The following is a 19,710-nucleotide window of genomic DNA, read 5'->3' as shown; positions in this document are numbered from 1 at the left end:
ATCTGCAGGTCAATAGAATAAAAATGGATTGTATGCTATATAGTGTTTTACTCCCTGACCACCGTCTCACAACACTCAGATGAAACCCGTGTCATCACAGAGCAGCTATGAGTTCATATTCATGGCTTTGTCATCTCAGAGGCATATTATTTACCCTGACAAGACTTTACTTTTTTACCGTCTTTTTTCCCCCTTTTCTTCCCTATGATCAGCTTTAATAAATCAAGAGCGTGGACATATTGGCTTTTAAGAACAAATAAAAAGAGGTGTTTGATGTTTGCTTGCTGCACCATATAATAATTCACTGGAGAAATTTCCATAAAGTTGTGGACTTGCAAAAGAGGACATTTTGTCCCCAACACGGATCAAAAACTAAATACACAACTGGTTTAAAATATATATACATATATATATTTCCCGTGACCCATGTGTAGCCCAAACAGCTCCTTCTCTGGCGACCGGGAGGAAATGGAATGCAAGCGCAGCTCCGCGGCAGGCAAAGGCAGATCTAAGGCATCGTGACATCGTTGGCCTTGTGCAACAGGGGAGAGGAGGCTTTGGCCTCGGAGAGAGCAGACCATCTTGGTACAAGGCAGCTCCATCTCAGCGCAGAGGTCTGGTCGTTGAGGAGGTGCGCCGGCAAGAGCAGGCAACAAGGTGCGCAGGCTGTCTCCCAATCGAGACAGGGACAGTGGATGAGGTGGGAGGGAGTTGAGAGAAGGAAGGTCTCTTGGAAGGAGCTGTGGAGTATGGAAGCATTTCATACCAGCTCCATCTTACGAGCAACGTATGATGTCTTGCCATCTCCCAGTAACCTTCACCAATGGTACGGAGAAGACCCAACATGCCCACTCTGCCCGTCTCCAGCAAACCTTAAACACATTCTGGTTGGCTGAAAGACAAGCCTGACTCAAGGCCGTCACACCTGGCGGCACAACCAAGTGCTGAAGTGCCTTGCAGCTACGCTGGAGACCAGACGAACGACCATCAAGGCCCTACCTCCATCATCCCGTCCTACATCTGCGAGAGGCTTCGTCTGTGAAGGGGCAAAGCCATCCAAGACCAAGGCCAGTACAACATCAGACTTCGGTCAGCTCGGAGGAGCGCGAGACTGGAGGCTCGTGGTGGATCTGAGTCCAAGGCTCTACTTTCCACCAGAGATCGCCACTACAAACCTCAGACCAGACCTCGTGCTCCGGTCCTCCTCAACCAAGAAGGTGCACATCGTGGAGCTGACTGTGCCCTGGGAGGACGCTGTAGAGGAGGCCTACGAACGAAAGAGCCTTGAGTATGCTGAGCTGGCAGCTGATGCTGAGCAACGTGGCTGCAGAGGCTTCGTGGGTAAAACAACTACCAGGCTACTTAAGGATTTGGGAATTCGAGGCCAAGCCCAACGTCAAGCCATCAAAGCCCTCTCAAGCGCTGCTGAATGGGCAAGCCGGTGGCTGTGGGTGAAGAGGAGAGACGCCACCTGGGCCCCAAAATAGCATCTGTGGCGCAGATGGGTTGAAGCAGAGGGGGGCACATCTGGGACGCCAGGTGTAGCCGATGAGCCCTCTGGAGGTGCTGTGGGCCTATCATCGAAACACCGGTGGGACAACACCAGTGGGACAAAGTTGACAATTTTGTATTTTTAAAAACACAAAATTAATTAATAAATTTAATTTACTTTGGCCTTTCATTTTTCACTCCTGTAAGAGAATTACTTTGTAAAAGTAATTCATATTTACATTGTATCCACCTGAAAGTTTTTGGTAAAGAGTTTAATTGTATCATATATTCCCTTATATTCTTTCTTTATAGAGGCAGAGTATGGTGGAGTGAGTGCATAGTGGACACATATCGGCATTCATTTAATTACACACTACTACAAACAGGCAGCAGACCGGATCTGAAGTGAAACCACCAGGGGGAGACTCCTCTGGTTGTATAGAAGTCTATGCTTCATGTGTTGAAGCTGCATTCTCTCTCCTGACCACCAGGGGGAGACTCCTCTGGTTGTATAGAAGTCTATGCTTCATGTGTTGAAGCTGCATTCTCTCTCCTGACCACCAGGGGGCGACTCCTCTGGTTGTATAGAAGTCTATGCTTCATGTGTTAAAGCTGCATTCTCTCTATCACTCCTCCACATTCCAAATATGCTAATTTACGTTCAGTGGTTGCAAAAAACAACAAGATGGCGATGGCTATATTCCAAGATGGCGACGACGAAATCTCTGAACTGGAAGCTTGATAAGTCCACAAACCAACGGATGATGTCACCATGACCACGTCCTCTTCTTACATGGTCTGTAGCCCTGAGGGGCAGGTGGGCCTTGCATGGTAGCCCATGTGTCCAAATGGGTAAATGATGGCATGGAGAGTAGAAGCACTTTGAGTGGTATACAATTAGCTGCCAAGACAAAACAGCCGTGTACTGATGAGAACAGGAAGTTACCTCGTACTCCTGAGAGAAGCGCAGACCGTCATTGGCCTTGAGCCTCTCGATGTAGTCGGCCAGGTCACAGATAGCGACGGGAGGATGTTCCCTCATCCCTGCAGTGAGAGGTGAAGTGGTGAGTATAATCCGTCACACACACACACGCACACGCACACGCACACACACGCACACACACGCACGCACATTCATACACACACACACGGTGATGTGGTGAGCAGAGGGATGATGCATGACTGTGCAGCTCCTCAACAGCATACCATAACCACACTGGTGGCCTGAGCACCAACGAGCATGCTGATTGGTTGAAGAAATCCCATAATGCCATAGGTCAGTAGGAAGTAGGAAGGGTGGTTGGAGCGTAAGAGATGCATCTTACGCTGATACCTGCTTCTATATCTGTTATGTGTCTCTACTGTATTTCCTTTAGAAATCTCAGTTTTAATCACAACCATTTGTGTGAATGTCTGCCATGAGAGGAGGGGATGGGGTCAGATAGTTCACATGGATGATGTGTGTGAAAACAAAAAGGAGGCAAGAATGGGAGGAAGCATTAGTAAAAAACAAGAGGGATGAAAACTAACTTGGAGTGTTCGGGCAACTGAGGGCACTGGAACCTGCAGGGGAAGACCAGGCACAACAAACAGAAAGGGTCAGTGAGGGGGAGAACACAGGGAGCACTGGTCCAGGAGCTGTGTCTGTGTCGTCCTCTGTGCACAGCTGGATGTATCTGTAATATGTCTTAACGTGCGTTGCATCCATGCCCGGATAAAGCGCCTTCAGTTTTTAGCCATGTCAGCAGTTAGTAATGTGTGATTGGTCAACGGGTCGGTCAGGCCTACGGCATCGGCGTGTTCAGTAAACCCGCAAAAATGGCTCAATAGTTATTTCAAACTGTTACGGAAGTTGCTGAAAAGACATCGGAATACCTTCCCAAAATTCTAAGTGACTGATGCATCTCTGATCTGGTCCAGTGTGGAAGGAGACGCTCCAGCAGTGTGATGCTCTGGCTGCTCCTCCCCACTAACGCTCGTCCACTAAAGGTCTTGTTTTGGCCTCCAGCGGGTGAAGACTGCTATTAGAAGTTACTGTGGAAAGAACCCTGCAGAGGAATACAACATCTTTCTGTTTTCTTGCTGTGTGTCTCGTTCAGGGAAGTCTCTTTCTGAAATCTAACATTGCGTCGGCATTGTCGAAATCAGCTAAATAGTTTGGCAACGGAATCACGTTTGGACGTTTGATGCTGGGTGTCGAGGGACGATTCCCGATGGTCGATCTGGTCCAAACGAATAACACTCGGTAAAAGATCCTACGGAAGAACCAAGAAACATATTTTCCTATCAACTCCAATCCGTCATCGAGGGCCGATGAGCCACGCTCTGGCTCTTCGTGGTTTGCCTTTCTTCAGGATCAGGGATATTTACATTGTTGGCCAACTGACGGTATTAGGAGTGCTGGAACATGTCCGTCAGAGGCCCAATGGTTTCTGCCGACTGTCCATTGACATTCGGGACCAAAGCATCCGGCTTTTCCCGTGTTAACTTCCAACTCTGTTATCGGTCCGCATCACTCTGACTTCTGTTCCTCAGTATTTAGGATGTCTTTCTCTGTGTTATACTTTGACGTTGAGGCTAACATATTTGATACGTCTCATAATAAACAAAGAAAAGCCGAACAGCATCCAGCCGTGATTTGATGGAATTATCTGGTTTCCTTTAGTCCTGATAACTCTGTAAGAACAGTGATTGTAAAGAACTCATAGTCATACCACATAATAAAAAACTCCATTGTTATCACAAACTTCCAAATGACAAAGTAAGACTCTAGACCTCAACGGGAGTCTTTACTAAGCAGCAGAGTGAACACACCTCACTAACAGCATACACCGCATTCTGTTTCTAGTCATTCACACAGAATTTTAAAGTATTTATATAAATATAAAATCCATTGTATACAAACATTTTCACAACTATTTATTTTCCTATGTATTCAATGGAGCATGTACACTTGGTAGTTACTTGGTAACCGTAACTTTCTAAACGTACATGTTGTGCTCATACAGGAGACATCTAACGGTTCACAGCTTCGCCTCCACAAGTAAAGCTGAAATCACCCGTCGCTCTGTGAGTCTGAGTAAAGTTTGGAGGCTTCTGGGCCTCCTAGTGAGCGTTCACTGAAGGGAGAACAAAGGTTGGCAGCCAAATGACTTGATGAATGTCTGTTGGTGTAAACAACATCTGCCAAATTCCCACCCACTGCCACAGATAAATGGCAAACATCTGATTCGAGAGAAAAAAACAACAACATGACAAAGTGCGCTTAAAACCTCCCACTGAAGGACAGGTGGGAGGAAGAGATAAGACGAGGAGTTGGAAGGGTGGAGATGAAAAAGTAACGATGAGTGAAAAAAGTCTGACAGGAGAGTGTTGGAGGATGCAGAGAGGAAGTAAAAGGAGAGAAAAACAGTTATAGACAGAACAGAAAAAAGACAGCGGTTGCTGTTTGTAACGCTAAGAGTAGTTATAATGGGAGTCATGATGGCGATGAAGGATCAGCTGGTCGCATCAGGGCTCAGGTGGCAGTTTGACTCCCACACAGACAGTCTTCAGACATTGAAGCTTCCGTGGGCCTCTTGTTTGAACTCTGATCTTTAGTTCTTTCCAGGGATGTTCTCTCCAGTCAGCTGGTTGGCTGGGCCGCTCTAGCTTTGGTTTAAAGTTTGCTGCTGAACTTTTAGACATGCTGTGGAACACTGGGAGACTGTAGTCTGGTCAGAAGAGACCACAATGGAACGCTCTGGATGCCATGATGCAGCATGATAGGAGGTCAAATAGTTTATAGCTACGCAGGGAGAGGGGCTGCTGGTTGTTATTCACAGGGTTGAATTCCCGTCACAAACAAAGTTCTCCACTTTATCCTCTGAACACATCTTACAACGTCTGCCGTAGGACTGAAAACAGGTTATTCTACGACCACCACTTTCAGCCTTGGGTTTGAGAAATCCGGTTGTGAATCGATGATTTCGACACGATAGACAACTCTGAATACTACAATACCCATGAGCCTCGGCTGCAATTGCCGTGGAGAAGAAGCCGGTCAGAGGTGTGTGTTTTCTCAAAGAGCAATCTTCAGCTTCCGCCAGCCGCACACGTGACCGCAAGCTCTGCCATTGGACGTTCCTTGCTGAAATGCATCTTGGGACTTGTGGTCAACTTCCACAGGCTTGGGCTTACGACCTTTGACTCTGTGCACAGTTACAGGGAACGGCAGATCATTTGGACCTCAATCACAGTCGACTGGCAGGCATGACTGTGCGTGCGTGTGCGTGTGCGTGTGTGTGCGTGTGTGTGTGCGTGCGTGCGTGTGTGTGCGTGTGTGTGCGTGTGTGTGTGTGTGTGCGTGCCCATGCCTTGTGTCTGGTAGTTGAGTCTCCTCATCTCCACAGGGTCGGAGGAGTGCGCCAGCAGTGAGTCCTTGACCCCCGCCATGTGCTCCTCCTTGGCTGGGGAGGTTCGCTTCCTGGGGGAAGAAGTGGAGAGAAGGAAACCAAGTGAGGACACGTTCACGCATTTTAGAATGACATTTTCTTTGGAAAAATAATGGGAAGAAAACACAAAGAATAAGCTTTTATCTGTCAAGACTGGGATGGCCAGCAGCTGATGATCCACAACATATTGCATTATTGTATATTACATGGATGGAGGTCCAGATGAAAAGACAGTTTGTTTGTACTATTGATAAAAACAATTCCCATCTTTACACGTTACATGAATCCTAGAGGGGTCGTGGCTTTCTGTCCTGGATGGACACTGGAGGTCGTGACCCCACTGAGGGTGTAATGCTTAGATCAGGGGTAGCCAACACGGTGCCCACCTGGTCGCCAACAGGGACCAGGTGAGTCGCCCGCGAGGCGTGTTCTAAAAATAGAACAAGTTTTGAGCTTCGTCAAAAAATCAAAATTAAAAATGTAATCAAAAACGCTTCCATTAAAGATTTTAAAATATAACATTTTAAAAACAAAAGAAAAATTCTGTATATATGAACTCTGACCATTTCTGAAGTCAATATTCAATATTGTGCGCAGAACAGGTCTACACCTTGTTCTGTTACTGAACAAACTAAACGGCCCTGTGTTATTGATCGTATCTACAGACAGCTTGTCTTTTATGTCTCTATAGTTGCGTCTACTTCTCTGCTCTGTGTCCTCACGGAGGAGTTCCACCCCGATGCCCACAGTTGAGACGCAGCGACAGACAGAGAGAGAGCGGCGAAAAATATGTTGCGTGCTTTTCACAATGGGATTTGCTGCTTTAAGCTATGACTATTTGAAGCAATCAGCGATCACGTTTAAAGCCCAACAGTTCATGTATTGGAAGGTCAAGACAAACATCCTGCAGAGCTCCATAAATATGTTTCTGACTTTGCATATCGCGGCTCTGGAAAAAATGTTCCAAAAGCCCGAAAAACACACTGCAGTGACAAAGCCGTCATTTGGTCATCATGTGGTCAACATTGATATGTGATCAGTCACTTCACATATATTATTATTATTATTAAAAGGAGATCTGTGTAACTTTGTTGTTCAGGAAGTTTGGATCAAACAAGTAGCCCTTCGTATTAGCTCTCGGTTTCAAAAAGGTTGGTGACCCTGGTTTAGATGTTACTGTTGTGAGTTGTTGTGGTCGGATTAGGATGTTAGGGTTTGGATGTGTTTTGTGTCTGTGCATATTGTAATAATATATTTGTTTATAGCTCTACCGTGAGGTGGGAAACTAATCCTCCTTGTTGTGATTAGGGATTAGTCGGATTTTGTACTTGAAACAAATGAACAATTAAAACCTTTGATTTTGAAAACAAGTGTGAAGCAATTTCAAATAGAAAGAAAAAGTAACGGAACTAAAGATGACGAAACAGCAGCCAAGTCACGGATATAAGTGAGAAACAAAAGAGGTTGAAGGATGGATCCCTGTGGGACACAACACAGCCATGTCAATTATTCTGTTTATGAATAGTTTGGGATTAGTGATATGAAATGTGAAATTTTACGACAAGATGTATTACTTTTGATGAATCACAACAATAGGCATCACTATTTCCATCAGTTATGGAAAGCAGTGAATTTCACAGTATGTTGGATCACATTTGGGCATTGCTTATTAAAATCCATAATTTCCTCAACATGACTGTTGAGAGCAATTGGTGAAGCAGCCTTGCGTCTCCAGGAGCCGGCTCATGTGAGGGACTGTGGGGGCCCTCTAGCAGCCCTCTAGCAGGCTAGCAGCCCTCTAGCAGGCTAGCAGGTCTCTAGCAGCCCTCTAGCAGGCTAGCAGCCCTCTAGCAAGCTAGCAGGTCTCTAGCAGCCCTCTAGCAGGCTAGCAGCCCTCTAGCAAGCTAGCAGGTCTCTAGCAGCCCTCTAGTAGACCTCTAGTAGACCTCTAGTAGACCTCTAGCAGCCCTCTAGTAGACCTCTAGCAGGCCTCTAGCAGCCCTCTAGTAGACCTCTAGTAGACCTCTAGTAGACCTCTAGCAGCCCTCTAGTAGACCTCTAGCAGGCCTCTAGCAGCCCTCTAGTAGACCTCTAGTAGACCTCTAGTAGACCTCTAGCAGCCCTCTAGTAGACCTCTAGCAGGCCTCTAGCAGCCCTCTAGTAGACCTCTAGTAGACCTCTAGTAGACCTCTAGCAGCCCTCTAGTAGACCTCTAGCAGGCCTCTAGCAGCCCTCTAGTAGACCTCTAGTAGACCTCTAGTAGACCTCTAGCAGCCCTCTAGTAGACCTCTAGCAGCCCTCTAGTAGACCTCTAGTAGACCTCTAGCAGCCCTCTAGTAGACCTCTAGCAGCCTTCTAGTAGACCTCTAGCAGGCCTCTAGTAGACCTCTAGCAGACCTCTAGCAGACCTCTAGTAGACCCCTAGCAGCCCTCTAGTAGATCTCTAGCAGGCTAGCAGCCCTCTAGTAGACCTCTAGCAGCCCTCTAGCAGGCTAGCAGCCCTCTAGTAGACCTCTAGCAGGCCTCTAGTAGACCTCTAGCAGCCCTCTAGCAGCCCTCTAGCAGGCTAGCAGCCATCTAGTAGACCTATAGCAGCCCTCTAGTAGACCTCTAGCAGCCTTCTAGTAGACCTCCAGCAGCCCTCTAGTAGACCCCTAGCAGCCCTCTAGTAGACCTCTAGCAGGCTAGCAGCCCTCTAGCAGACCTCTAGCAGGCTAGCAGCCCTCTAGTAGACCTCTAGCAGCCCTCTAGCAGGCTAGCAGCCCTCTAGTAGACCTCTAGCAGCCCTCTAGCAGGCTAGTAGACCTCTAGCAGGCTAGCAGCCCTCTAGTAGACCTCTAGCAGCCCTCTTGTAGACCTCTAGCAGGCCTCTAGTATACCTCTAGCAGCCCTCAAGCAGGCTAGCAGCCCTCTAGTAGACCTCTAGCAGCCCTCTAGCAGCCCTCTAGCAGGCTAGCAGCCCTCTAGCAGGTCTCTAGCAGCCCTCTAGCAGGCTAGCAGCCCTCTAGTAGACCTCTAGCAGCCCTCTAGCAGGCTAGTAGACCTCTAGCAGGCTAGCAGCCCTCTAGTAGACCTCTAGCAGCCCTCTTGTAGACCTCTAGCAGGCCTCTAGTATACCTCTAGCAGCCCTCAAGCAGGCTAGCAGCCCTCTAGTAGACCTCTAGCAGCCCTCTAGCAGGCTAGCAGCCCTCTAGTAGACCTCTAGCAGCCCTCTAGCAGCCCTCTAGCAGGCTAGCAGCCATCTAGTAGACCTATAGCAGCCCTCTAGTAGACCTCTAGCAGCCTTCTAGTAGACCTCCAGCAGCCCTCTAGTAGACCCCTAGCAGCCCTCTAGTAGACCTCTAGCAGGCTAGCAGCCCTCTAGCAGCCCTCTAGCAGGCTAGCAGCCCTCTAGTAGACCTCTAGCAGCCCTCTAGCAGGCTAGTAGACCTCTAGCAGGCTAGCAGCCCTCTAGTAGACCTCTAGCAGCCCTCTTGTAGACCTCTAGCAGGCCTCTAGTATACCTCTAGCAGCCCTCAAGCAGGCTAGCAGCCCTCTAGTAGACCTCTAGCAGCCCTCTAGCAGGCTAGCAGCCCTCTAGCAGCCCTCTAGCAGGCTAGCAGCCCTCTAGCAGGTCTCTAGCAGCCCTCTAGCAGGCTAGCAGCCCTCTAGCAGGCCTCTAACAGCCCTCTAGCAGCCCTCTAGCAGGCTAGCAGCCATCTAGTAGACCTATAGCAGCCCTCTAGTAGACCTCTAGCAGCCTTCTAGTAGACCTCTAGCAGCCCTCTAGTAGACTCCTAGCAGCCCTCTAGTAGACCTCTAGCAGGCTAGCAGCCCTCTAGCAGACCTCTAGCAGGCTAGTAGACCTCCAGCAGCCCTCTAGCAGGCTAGCAGCCCTCTAGTAGACCTCTAGCAGCCCTCTTGTAGACCTCTAGCAGGCCTCTAGTATACCTCTAGCAGCCCTCAAGCAGGCTAGCAGCCCTCTAGTAGACCTCTAGCAGCCCTCTAGCAGGCTAGCAGCCCTCTAGCAGGCTAGCAGCCCTCTAGCAGCCATCTAGCAGGCTAGCAGCCCTCTAGCAGCCCTCTAGCAGGCCTCTAGCAGGCTAGCAGCCCTTTAGCAGCCCTCTAGCAGGCTAGCAGCCCTCTAGTAGACCTCTAGCAGCCCTCTAGCAGGCTAGTAGACCTCTAGCAGGCTAGCAGCCCTCTAGTAGACCTCTAGCAGCCCTCTTGTAGACCTCTAGCAGGCCTCTAGTATACCTCTAGCAGCCCTCAAGCAGGCTAGCAGCCCTCTAGTAGACCTCTAGCAGCCCTCTAGCAGGCTAGCAGCCCTCTAGCAGGCTAGCAGCCCTCTAGCAGCCATCTAGCAGGCTAGCAGCCCTCTAGCAGCCCTCTTGTAGACCTCTAGCAGGCCTCTAGTATACCTCTAGCAGCCCTCAAGCAGGCTAGCAGCCCTCTAGTAGACCTCTAGCAGCCCTCTAGCAGGCTAGCAGCCCTCTAGCAGGCTAGCAGCCCTCTAGCAGCCCTCTAGCAGGCTAGCAGCCCTCTAGCAGCCATCTAGCAGGCTAGCAGCCCTCTAGCAGCCCTCTAACCGGCCTCTAGCAGGCTAGCAGCCCTTTAGCAGCCCTCTAGCAGGCTAGCAGCCCTCTAGCAGGTCTCTAGCAGCCCTCCAGCAGGCTAGCAGCCCTCTAGTAGGCCTCTAGCAGGCCTCTAGCAGCTCTCTACCAGCTCTCTAGCAGTGTGTGATTATGGGCTATAGAAAATCCACTGAATTGAATTGAATATGATCTACAGGGCTCTCAAGTTTTTAAGACAGGTAAGAGTGACATTTCCTCCTCCCAAGCTCCGGCCGCGCCCCTGCCGCGCCCCTGCCCCGCCCCTGCCGTATGCCCACAGACCAGCCCCCCTCCCCCCATATTATTATTAGCTTTATTTTCATTGGTTGCTGGATTACATTTTACCCATGTACAACAGATAGGTTTTTTTGATTGGCTGATGAGTGGCACCTCACTGCAGAACTCCAGCGGATTCGGGGGAGACATGCTTGATTCCTCCATGGTGAGGGCAGCGCGACCAGGTCATGTTTGCGCGCTGCGGCACATTAAATAGCCTAGAGTTTTTTTTTCAGCGTGAGAATTACGATGTGTGGCGGGAGGGCGTGACTTAAGACCGAAATGCGTGACAGTCACGCTCAATGCATGACACTTGAGAGCCCTGGATAATAAGTGACTGTGTCCGCTATAAGTTAAACACGCAGGTTTTTAGAAAGGTCTGAATGTGCACTTGGGGCCGGCCAGCAGCAAATAATGGATCAGGCCGAGAATTTATTGACAGAATTGTGAGTAACCTGTCGGTCGTGGTGTGCCCAACACCTGTCACCTCAAGGAACTCAGAAATATTTTGGGAAATGTGCTCATTATTTTGTCTTCTGAGAAGTGAGATGGATCTTCATCTCATAGCTGTGTGATAAGTACGGAGATGGAGATGTTCTGATTACACGAAGCAGGCTTCAAGAGCTTTATGGTAGTGATACGACACGGCTGCAGCGTCACTACTTACTACTAATTATAGAGATAAAGCAGCACAAGAGACTGATTATGTACTCGTGATGAAGACAGGAAGCACAAGCAGAGGAGTGCAACGGTTGTGTGATGTCAGGTGTGGCCTCCAGGTGAGAGAGGACGTGTGTGAGGGAACCGAGCGCTGAGGGAGGATTAGAGCTGAGCAGCAGGAGACACTCCTCACGCTCACACGCTGACACACACACTGACACACACACTGACACACACACTGACACACACACGCTGACACACACACTGACACACACACGCTGACACACACACTGACACACACACACTGTCACACACACTGACACACACACGCTGACACACACGCTGACACACACACACACTGTCACACACACGCTGACACACACACACTGACACACACACACTGACACACACACACTGTCACACACACACACTGTCACACACACGCTGACACACACACTGACACACACACACGCTGACACACACACACACTGTCACACACACGCTGACACACACACTGACACACACACGCTGACACACACACACACACACACACGCTGACACACACACTGACACACACACGCTGACACACACACTGACACACACACTGACACACACACGCTGACACACACACTGACACACACACACTGACACACACACGCTGACACACACACGCTGACACACACACGCTGACACACACACACTGTCACACACACGCTGACACACACACTGACACACACACGCTGACACACACACACTGTCACACACACACTGACACACACACGCTGACACACACACACTGACACACACACACACACTGTCACACACACACACTGTCACACACACTGACACACACACGCTGACACACACACACTGTCACACACACTGACATACACACTGTCACACACACACACTGTCACACACACTGACACACACACGCTGACACACACAAACTGTCACACACACACGCTGACACACACACTGACACACACACACACACACTGTCACACACACACACACACTGTCACACACACTGACACACACACGCTGACACACACACACTGTCACACACACACTGTCACACACGCTGACACACACACACTGACACACACACACACACTGTCATACACGCTGACACACACACACACTGCCACACACACTGACACACACGCTGACACACGCTGACACACACACTGTCACACACTGACACACACACTGTCACACACACTGTCACACACACTGTCAGACACTGTCACACACACTGACACACACACTGGCACACACTCTGGCACACACGTTGACACACACACGCTGACACACACACGCTCACACACACACACTGTCACACACACTGACACACACACACTGACACACGCACACACTGTCACACACACTGACACACACACTGACACACACTGACACACACACGCTGACACACACACACTGACACACACACGCTCACACACACTCTGACAAACACGTTGACACATGCACTGTCACACACACGTTGACACACACACGCTGACACACACACGCTCACACACACTCTGACAAACACGTTGACACATGCACTGTCACACACACGCTGACACACTGACACACACACTGTCACACACTCTGACACACACACACGGTCTCACACACGTTGACACACACACTCTCACACACACGCTTGCGAGAGCTGTCAGTTGAAGGTAACATGTCTCAAGATAATAAAAAAGAAGGACAGCTCAGAGAAGCTGGCACGGCGGTGTGATGCTGAAAAGTGCTGCAGAAACAACCAGAACCTGTCAGAAAGCACCTCCAGGCTGTGTGTGTGTGTGTGTGTGTGTGTGTGTGTGTGTGTGTGTGTGTGTGTGTGTGTGTGTGTGTGTGTGTGTGTGTGTGTGTGTAAGAACGAACAGATTCACTCACCTTTCTTGGTTGCTGCATCCACAGGAAGCAGGCAGAGGGACCAAGGAAGCCGAGAGGGAACAAGGAAGCCGAGAGGGAACAAGGAAGCCGAGAGGGACCAAGGAAGCCGAGAGGGAACAAGGAAGCAGAGAGGGAACAAGGAAGCCGAGAGGGAACAAGGAAGCCGAGAGGGAACAAGGAAGCAGAGAGGGAACAAGGAAGCAGAGAGGGAACAAGGAAGCAGAGAGGGAACAAGGAAGCAGAGAGAAAGGGTCCATTCACAGGTAGTCAGCAGTGGGAGGGGCCACTCAGGGAACAGGAAGCGCATCACAGCACCTTCCTCATTGCTCCTCCTCCTCCATCCACAGCCAGCAGCCTCTCCTTCCAGCTTACACACGTCTTCTTTTATCGCCTTTTAGAATTATGCAGTGAGTGAGAAATATTGCGTCGGTGCTCCCTTCTTACCCTGCCATGAATTATAGTCTCCTCAATCTCTCTTAAACGTAGCATGAATTTAGAGTAAAGGGCCGGATTAGCATAAAGGGAGCGCCCCAATTTGACAGCACGTCCTGCACTGATGTATCCTGTTGCAACTTAAAGCTGCTTGGAGAACAGAAATAATCACAGATATTAACAACAGTGGACCCTAAGCCTTCTCTGCTGGCCTAAACAGAATCACAAAGTTATAGCTATTTGATAATTTCATTGTTTTTCACAAATATACTACATGTATTATACCTATTTTCCCTATTAGCTAATTTGTCATTGCTCAGCTCCTGCCTTGTCTGTCTGCTTCTGGCTGCTCGCAGGCGGCTTGGCAGCTGCTTAAGCGCTCTTCTTAACGCTCTTGTCCAATCAGATTTCACCTCTGTTTCTCTCTTAAACTACATGGTGACGGCCAGCTAGGAGGTTCTATACACATGATTCCTCACAGGGACAGCAGCAGCACCCTGAATCTGCACACTCCGATACAGTAGGTGGCGCTATGCACCTAGTCAAGTTGGTTGCGATCCGCCATTTAAACTTGAAGAAGCAGCAGCAGCTGCAGACTTTCCCTGTGGACTCTGTGTAACACTTGGACCTGCTGTCCTCCCCCATCTCACCCTGTTTGGCCACCGAGGTGCCGGGTAAAGCAGGTCTGCGCTAGGTCGCTGTTAGCTCGCGAGGGGGCGCCCAGCTGTTGAACAGCTGATCCACTGAACGCGCAGGTAGAAAATCCACGGCCCGCCACTGTTATCACATGACCACTGCTGGAGACCAACAGTCTCTCAGCTGCTGGTTCCTGTGAGACAAGACGTCACGTAATGTTGGTGCTTCAGTAATGTTGGTGCTTCAGTAATGTCGGTACTTCAGTAATGTTGGTGCTTCAGTAATGTTAGTGCTTCAGTAATGTTGGTGCTTCAGTAATGTCGGTACTTCAGTAATGTTGGTGCTTCAGTAATGTTGGTGCTTCAGTAATGTTGGTGCTTCAGTAATGTTGGTGCTTCAATAATGTTGGTACTTCAGTAATGTTGGTGCTTCAGTAATGTTGGTGCTTCAGTAATGTCGGTACTTCAGTAATGTTGGTGCTTCAGTAATGTTGGTGCTTCAGTAATGTTGGTGCTTCAGTAATGTTGGTACTAGTAATGTTGGTACTTCAGTAATGTTGGTGCTTCAGTAATGTTGGTGCTTCAGTAATGTCGGTACTTCAGTAATGTTGGTGCTTCAATAATGTTGGTGCTTCAGTAATGTTGGTGCTTCAGTAATGTTGGTACTAGTAATGTTGGTACTTCAGTAATGTTGGTGCTAGTAATGTTGGTACTTCAGTAATGTTGGTACTTCAGTAATGTTGGTACTAGTAATGTTGGTACTTCAGTAATGTTGGTACTTCAGTAATGTTGGTACTAGTAATGTTGGTGCTTCAGTAATGTTGGTACTTCAGTAATGTTGGTACTTCAGTAATGTTGGTGCTTCAGTAATGTTGGTACTAGTAATGTTGGTACTTCAGTAATGTTGGTGCTTCAGTAATGTTGGTACTAGTAATGTTGGTACTTCAGTAATGTTGGTGCTTCAGTAATGTTGGTACTTCAGTAATGTTGGTACTAGTAATGTTGGTACTTCAGTAATGTTGGTGCTTCAGTAATGTTGGTACTTCAGTAATGTTGGTACTAGTAATGTTGGTACTAGTAATGTTGGTACTAGTAATGTTGGTACTAGTAATGTTGGTGCTTCAGTAATGTTGGTACTTCAGTAATGTTGGTACTTCAGTAATGTTGGTACTAGTAATGTTGGTACTTCAGTAATGTTGGTACTTCAGTAATGTTGGTACTAGTAATGTTGGTACTTCAGTAATGTTGGTACTTCAGTAATGTTGGTACTTCAGTAATGTTGGTACTAGTAATGTTGGTGCTTCAGTAATGTTGGTACTTCAGTAATGTTGGTACTTCAGTAATGTTGGTGCTTCAGTAATGTTGGTACTAGTAATGTTGGTACTTCAGTAATGTTGGTGCTTCAGTAATGTTGGTACTTCAGTAATGTTGGTACTAGTAATGTTGGTACTTCAGTAATGTTGGTGCTTCAGTAATGTTGGTACTTCAGTAATGTTGGTACTAGTAATGTTGGTACTAGTAATGTTGGTACTAGTAATGTTGGTACTAGTAATGTTGGTGCTTCAGTAATGTTGGTACTTCAGTAATGTTGGTACTTCAGTAATGTTGGTACTAGTAATGTTGGTACTTCAGTAATGTTGGTACTTCAGTAATGTTGGTACTAGTAATGTTGGTACTTCAGTAATGTTGGTGCTTCAGTAATGTTGGTACTTCAGTAATGTTGGTGCTTCAGTAATGTTGGTACTAGTAATGTTGGTGCTTCAGTAATGTTGGTACTTCAGTAATGTTGGTGCTTCAGTAATGTTGGTACTTCAGTAATGTTGGTACTTCAGTAATGTTGGTGCTTCAGTAATGTTGGTGCTTCAGTAATGTTGGTGCTTCAGTAATGTTGGTGCTTCAATAATGTTGGTACTTCAGTAATGTTGGTACTTCAGTAATGTTGGTGCTTCAGTAATGTTGGTACTTCAGTAATGTTGGTACTTCAGTCATGTTGGTGCTTCAGTAATGTTGGTACTTCAGTAATGTTGGTACTAGTAATGTTGGTACTTCAGTAATGTTGGTACTTCAGTAATGTTGGTACTAGTAATGTTGGTGCTTCAGTAATGTTGGTACTTCAGTAATGTTGGTGCTTCAGTAATGTTGGTACTAGTAATGTTGGTACTTCAGTAATGTTGGTGCTTCAGTAATGTTGGTACTTCAGTAATGTTGGTACTAGTAATGTTGGTACTTCAGTAATGTTGGTACTAGTAATGTTGGTACTTCAGTAATGTTGGTACTTCAGTAATGTTGGTGCTAGTCATGTTGGTACTTCAGTAATGTTGGTACTTCAGTAATGATGGTACTAGTAATGTTGGTACTTCAGTAATGTTGGTGCTTCAGTAATGTTGGTGCTTCAGTAATGTTGGTACTTCAGTAATGTTGGTGCTAGTCATGTTGGTGCTTTAGTAATGTTGGTACTTCAGTAATGATGGTACTTCAGTAATGTTGGTACTTCAGTAATGTTGGTGCTAGTCATGTTGGTGCTTTAGTAATGTTGGTACTTCAGTAATGATGGTACTTCAGTAATGTTGGTGCTTCAGTAATGTTGGTACTTCAGTAATGTTGGTGCTTCAGTAATGTTGGTACTTCAGTAATGTTGGTGCTTCAGTAATGTTGGTACTAGTAATGTTGGTACTTCAGTAATGTTGGTGCTTCAGTAATGTTGGTACTTCAGTAATGTTGGTACTTCAGTCATGTTGGTGCTTCAGTAATGTTGGTGCTTCAGTAATGTTGGTACTAGTAATGTTGGTACTAGTAATGTTGGCGCTTCAGTAATGTTGGTGCTTCAGTAATGTTGGTACTTCAGTAATGTTGGTACTTCAGTAATGTTGGTACTAGTAATGTTGGTACTTCAGTAATGTTGGTGCTTCAGTAATGTTGGTACTTCAGTAATGTTGGTACTTCAGTAATGTTGGTACTTCAGTAATGTTGGTGCTTCAGTAATGTTGGTGCTTCAGTAATGTTGGTGCTTCAGTAATGTTGGTGCTTCAGTAATGTTGGTGCTTCAATAATGTTGGTACTTCAGTAATGTTGGTACTTCAGTAATGTTGGTGCTTCAGTAATGTTGGTACTTCAGTAATGTTGGTACTTCAGTAATGTTGGTACTTCAGTAATGTTGGTGCTTCAGTAATGTTGGTGCTTCAGTAATGTTGGTGCTTCAGTAATGTTGGTGCTTCAATAATGTTGGTGCTTCAGTAATGTTGGTGCTTCAGTAATGTTGGTGCTTCAATAATGTTGGTACTTCAGTAATGTTGGTACTTCAGTAATGTTGGTGCTTCAGTAATGTTGGTGCTTCAGTAATGTTGGTGCTTCAATAATGTTGGTACTTCAGTAATGTTGGTGCTAGTCATGTTGGTACTTCAGTAATGTTGGTACTTCAGTAATGATGGTACTAGTAATGTTGGTACTTCAGTAATGTTGGTGCTTCAGTAATGTTGGTGCTTCAGTAATGTTGGTACTTCAGTAATGTTGGTGCTAGTCATGTTGGTGCTTTAGTAATGTTGGTACTTCAGTAATGATGGTACTTCAGTAATGTTGGTACTTCAGTAATGTTGGTGCTAGTCATGTTGGTGCTTTAGTAATTTTGGTACTTCAGTAATGATGGTACTTCAGTAATGTTGGTGCTTCAGTAATGTTGGTACTTCAGTAATGTTGGTGCTTCAGTAATGTTGGTACTTCAGTAATGTTGGTGCTTCAGTAATGTTGGTACTAGTAATGTTGGTACTTCAGTAATGTTGGTGCTTCAGTAATGTTGGTACTTCAGTAATGTTGGTACTAGTAATGTTGGTACTTCAGTCATGTTGGTGCTTCAGTAATGTTGGTACTAGTAATGTTGGTACTTCAGTCATGTTGGTGCTTCAGTAATGTTGGTGCTTCAGTAATGTTGGTACTAGTAATGTTGGTACTAGTAATGTTGGTACTTCAGTAATGTTGGTACTAGTAATGTTGGTACTTCAGTAATGTTGGTGCTTCAGTAATGTTGGTACTAGTAATGTTGGTACTTCAGTAATGTTGGTACTAGTAATGTTGGTACTTCAGTAATGTTGGTGCTTCAGTAATGTTGGTACTAGTAATGTTGGTACTTCAGTCATGTTGGTGCTTCAGTAATGTTGGTGCTTCAGTAATGTTGGTACTAGTAATGTTGGTACTAGTAATGTTGGCGCTTCAGTAATGTTGGTGCTTCAGTAATGTTGGTACTTCAGTAATGTTGGTACTTCAGTAATGTTGGTACTAGTAATGTTGGTACTTCAGTAATGTTGGTGCTTCAGTAATGTTGGTACTTCAGTAATGTTGGTACTTCAGTAATGTTGGTACTTCAGTAATGTTGGTGCTTCAGTAATGTTGGTACTTCAGTAATGTTGGTACTTCAGTAATGTTGGTGCTTCAGTAATGTTGGTGCTTCAGTAATGTTGGTGCTTCAGTAATGTTGGTGCTTCAATAATGTTGGTACTTCAGTAATGTTGGTACTTCAGTAATGTTGGTGCTTCAGTAATGTTGGTACTTCAGTAATGTTGGTACTTAAGTCATGTTGGTGCTTCAGTAATGTTGGTACTTCAGTAATGTTGGTACTAGTAATGTTGGTACTTCAGTAATGTTGGTACTTCAGTAATGTTGGTACTAGTAATGTTGGTGCTTCAGTAATGTTGGTACTTCAGTAATGTTGGTGCTTCAGTAATGTTGGTACTAGTAATGTTGGTACTTCAGTAATGTTGGTGCTTCAGTAATGTTGGTACTTCAGTAATGTTGGTACTAGTAATGTTGGTACTTCAGTAATGTTGGTACTTCAGTAATGTTGGTGCTAGTCATGTTGGTACTTCAGTAATGTTGGTACTTCAGTAATGATGGTACTTCAGTAATGTTGGTGCTTCAGTAATGTTGGTACTTCAGTAATGTTGGTGCTTCAGTAATGTTGGTGCTAGTTATGTTGGTGCTTTAGTAATGTTGGTACTTCAGTAATGATGGTACTTCAGTAATGTTGGTACTTCAGTAATGTTGGTGCTAGTCATGTTGGTGCTTTAGTAATGTTGGTACTAGTAATGTTGGTACTTCAGTAATGTTGGTACTAGTAATGTTGGTACTTCAGTAATGTTGGTACTTCAGTAATGTTGGTGCTAGTCATGTTGGTACTTCAGTAATGTTGGTACTTCAGTAATGATGGTACTTCAGTAATGTTGGTGCTTCAGTAATGTTGGTACTTCAGTAATGTTGGTGCTTCAGTAATGTTGGTGCTAGTTATGTTGG

At 46.3% G+C, this 19,710-nt stretch overlaps 1 protein-coding gene across 1 annotated transcript in view; it reads right to left on the bottom strand.

The window, feature by feature from the left end:
• Positions 1 to 19,710, bottom strand: part of ptprfa (protein tyrosine phosphatase receptor type Fa) — a gene marked incomplete at its 5' end in the record, with an annotated part of 188,492 nt that overhangs the window by 34,601 nt on the left and 134,181 nt on the right. Inside the window, 2 exons of the mRNA XM_079220647.1 lie at positions 2,438 to 2,535; positions 5,847 to 5,956. Coding sequence (XP_079076773.1) covers positions 2,438 to 2,535; positions 5,847 to 5,956 — 208 coding nt within the window. The remainder of the gene's footprint in view (positions 1 to 2,437; positions 2,536 to 5,846; positions 5,957 to 19,710) is intronic.

Source organism: Taurulus bubalis (assembly GCF_910589615.1).
Source record: "Taurulus bubalis genome assembly, chromosome: 7".
Taxonomy (NCBI): domain Eukaryota; kingdom Metazoa; phylum Chordata; class Actinopteri; order Perciformes; family Cottidae; genus Taurulus; species Taurulus bubalis.
This window is presented reverse-complemented; position numbering and strand designations above follow the sequence as displayed.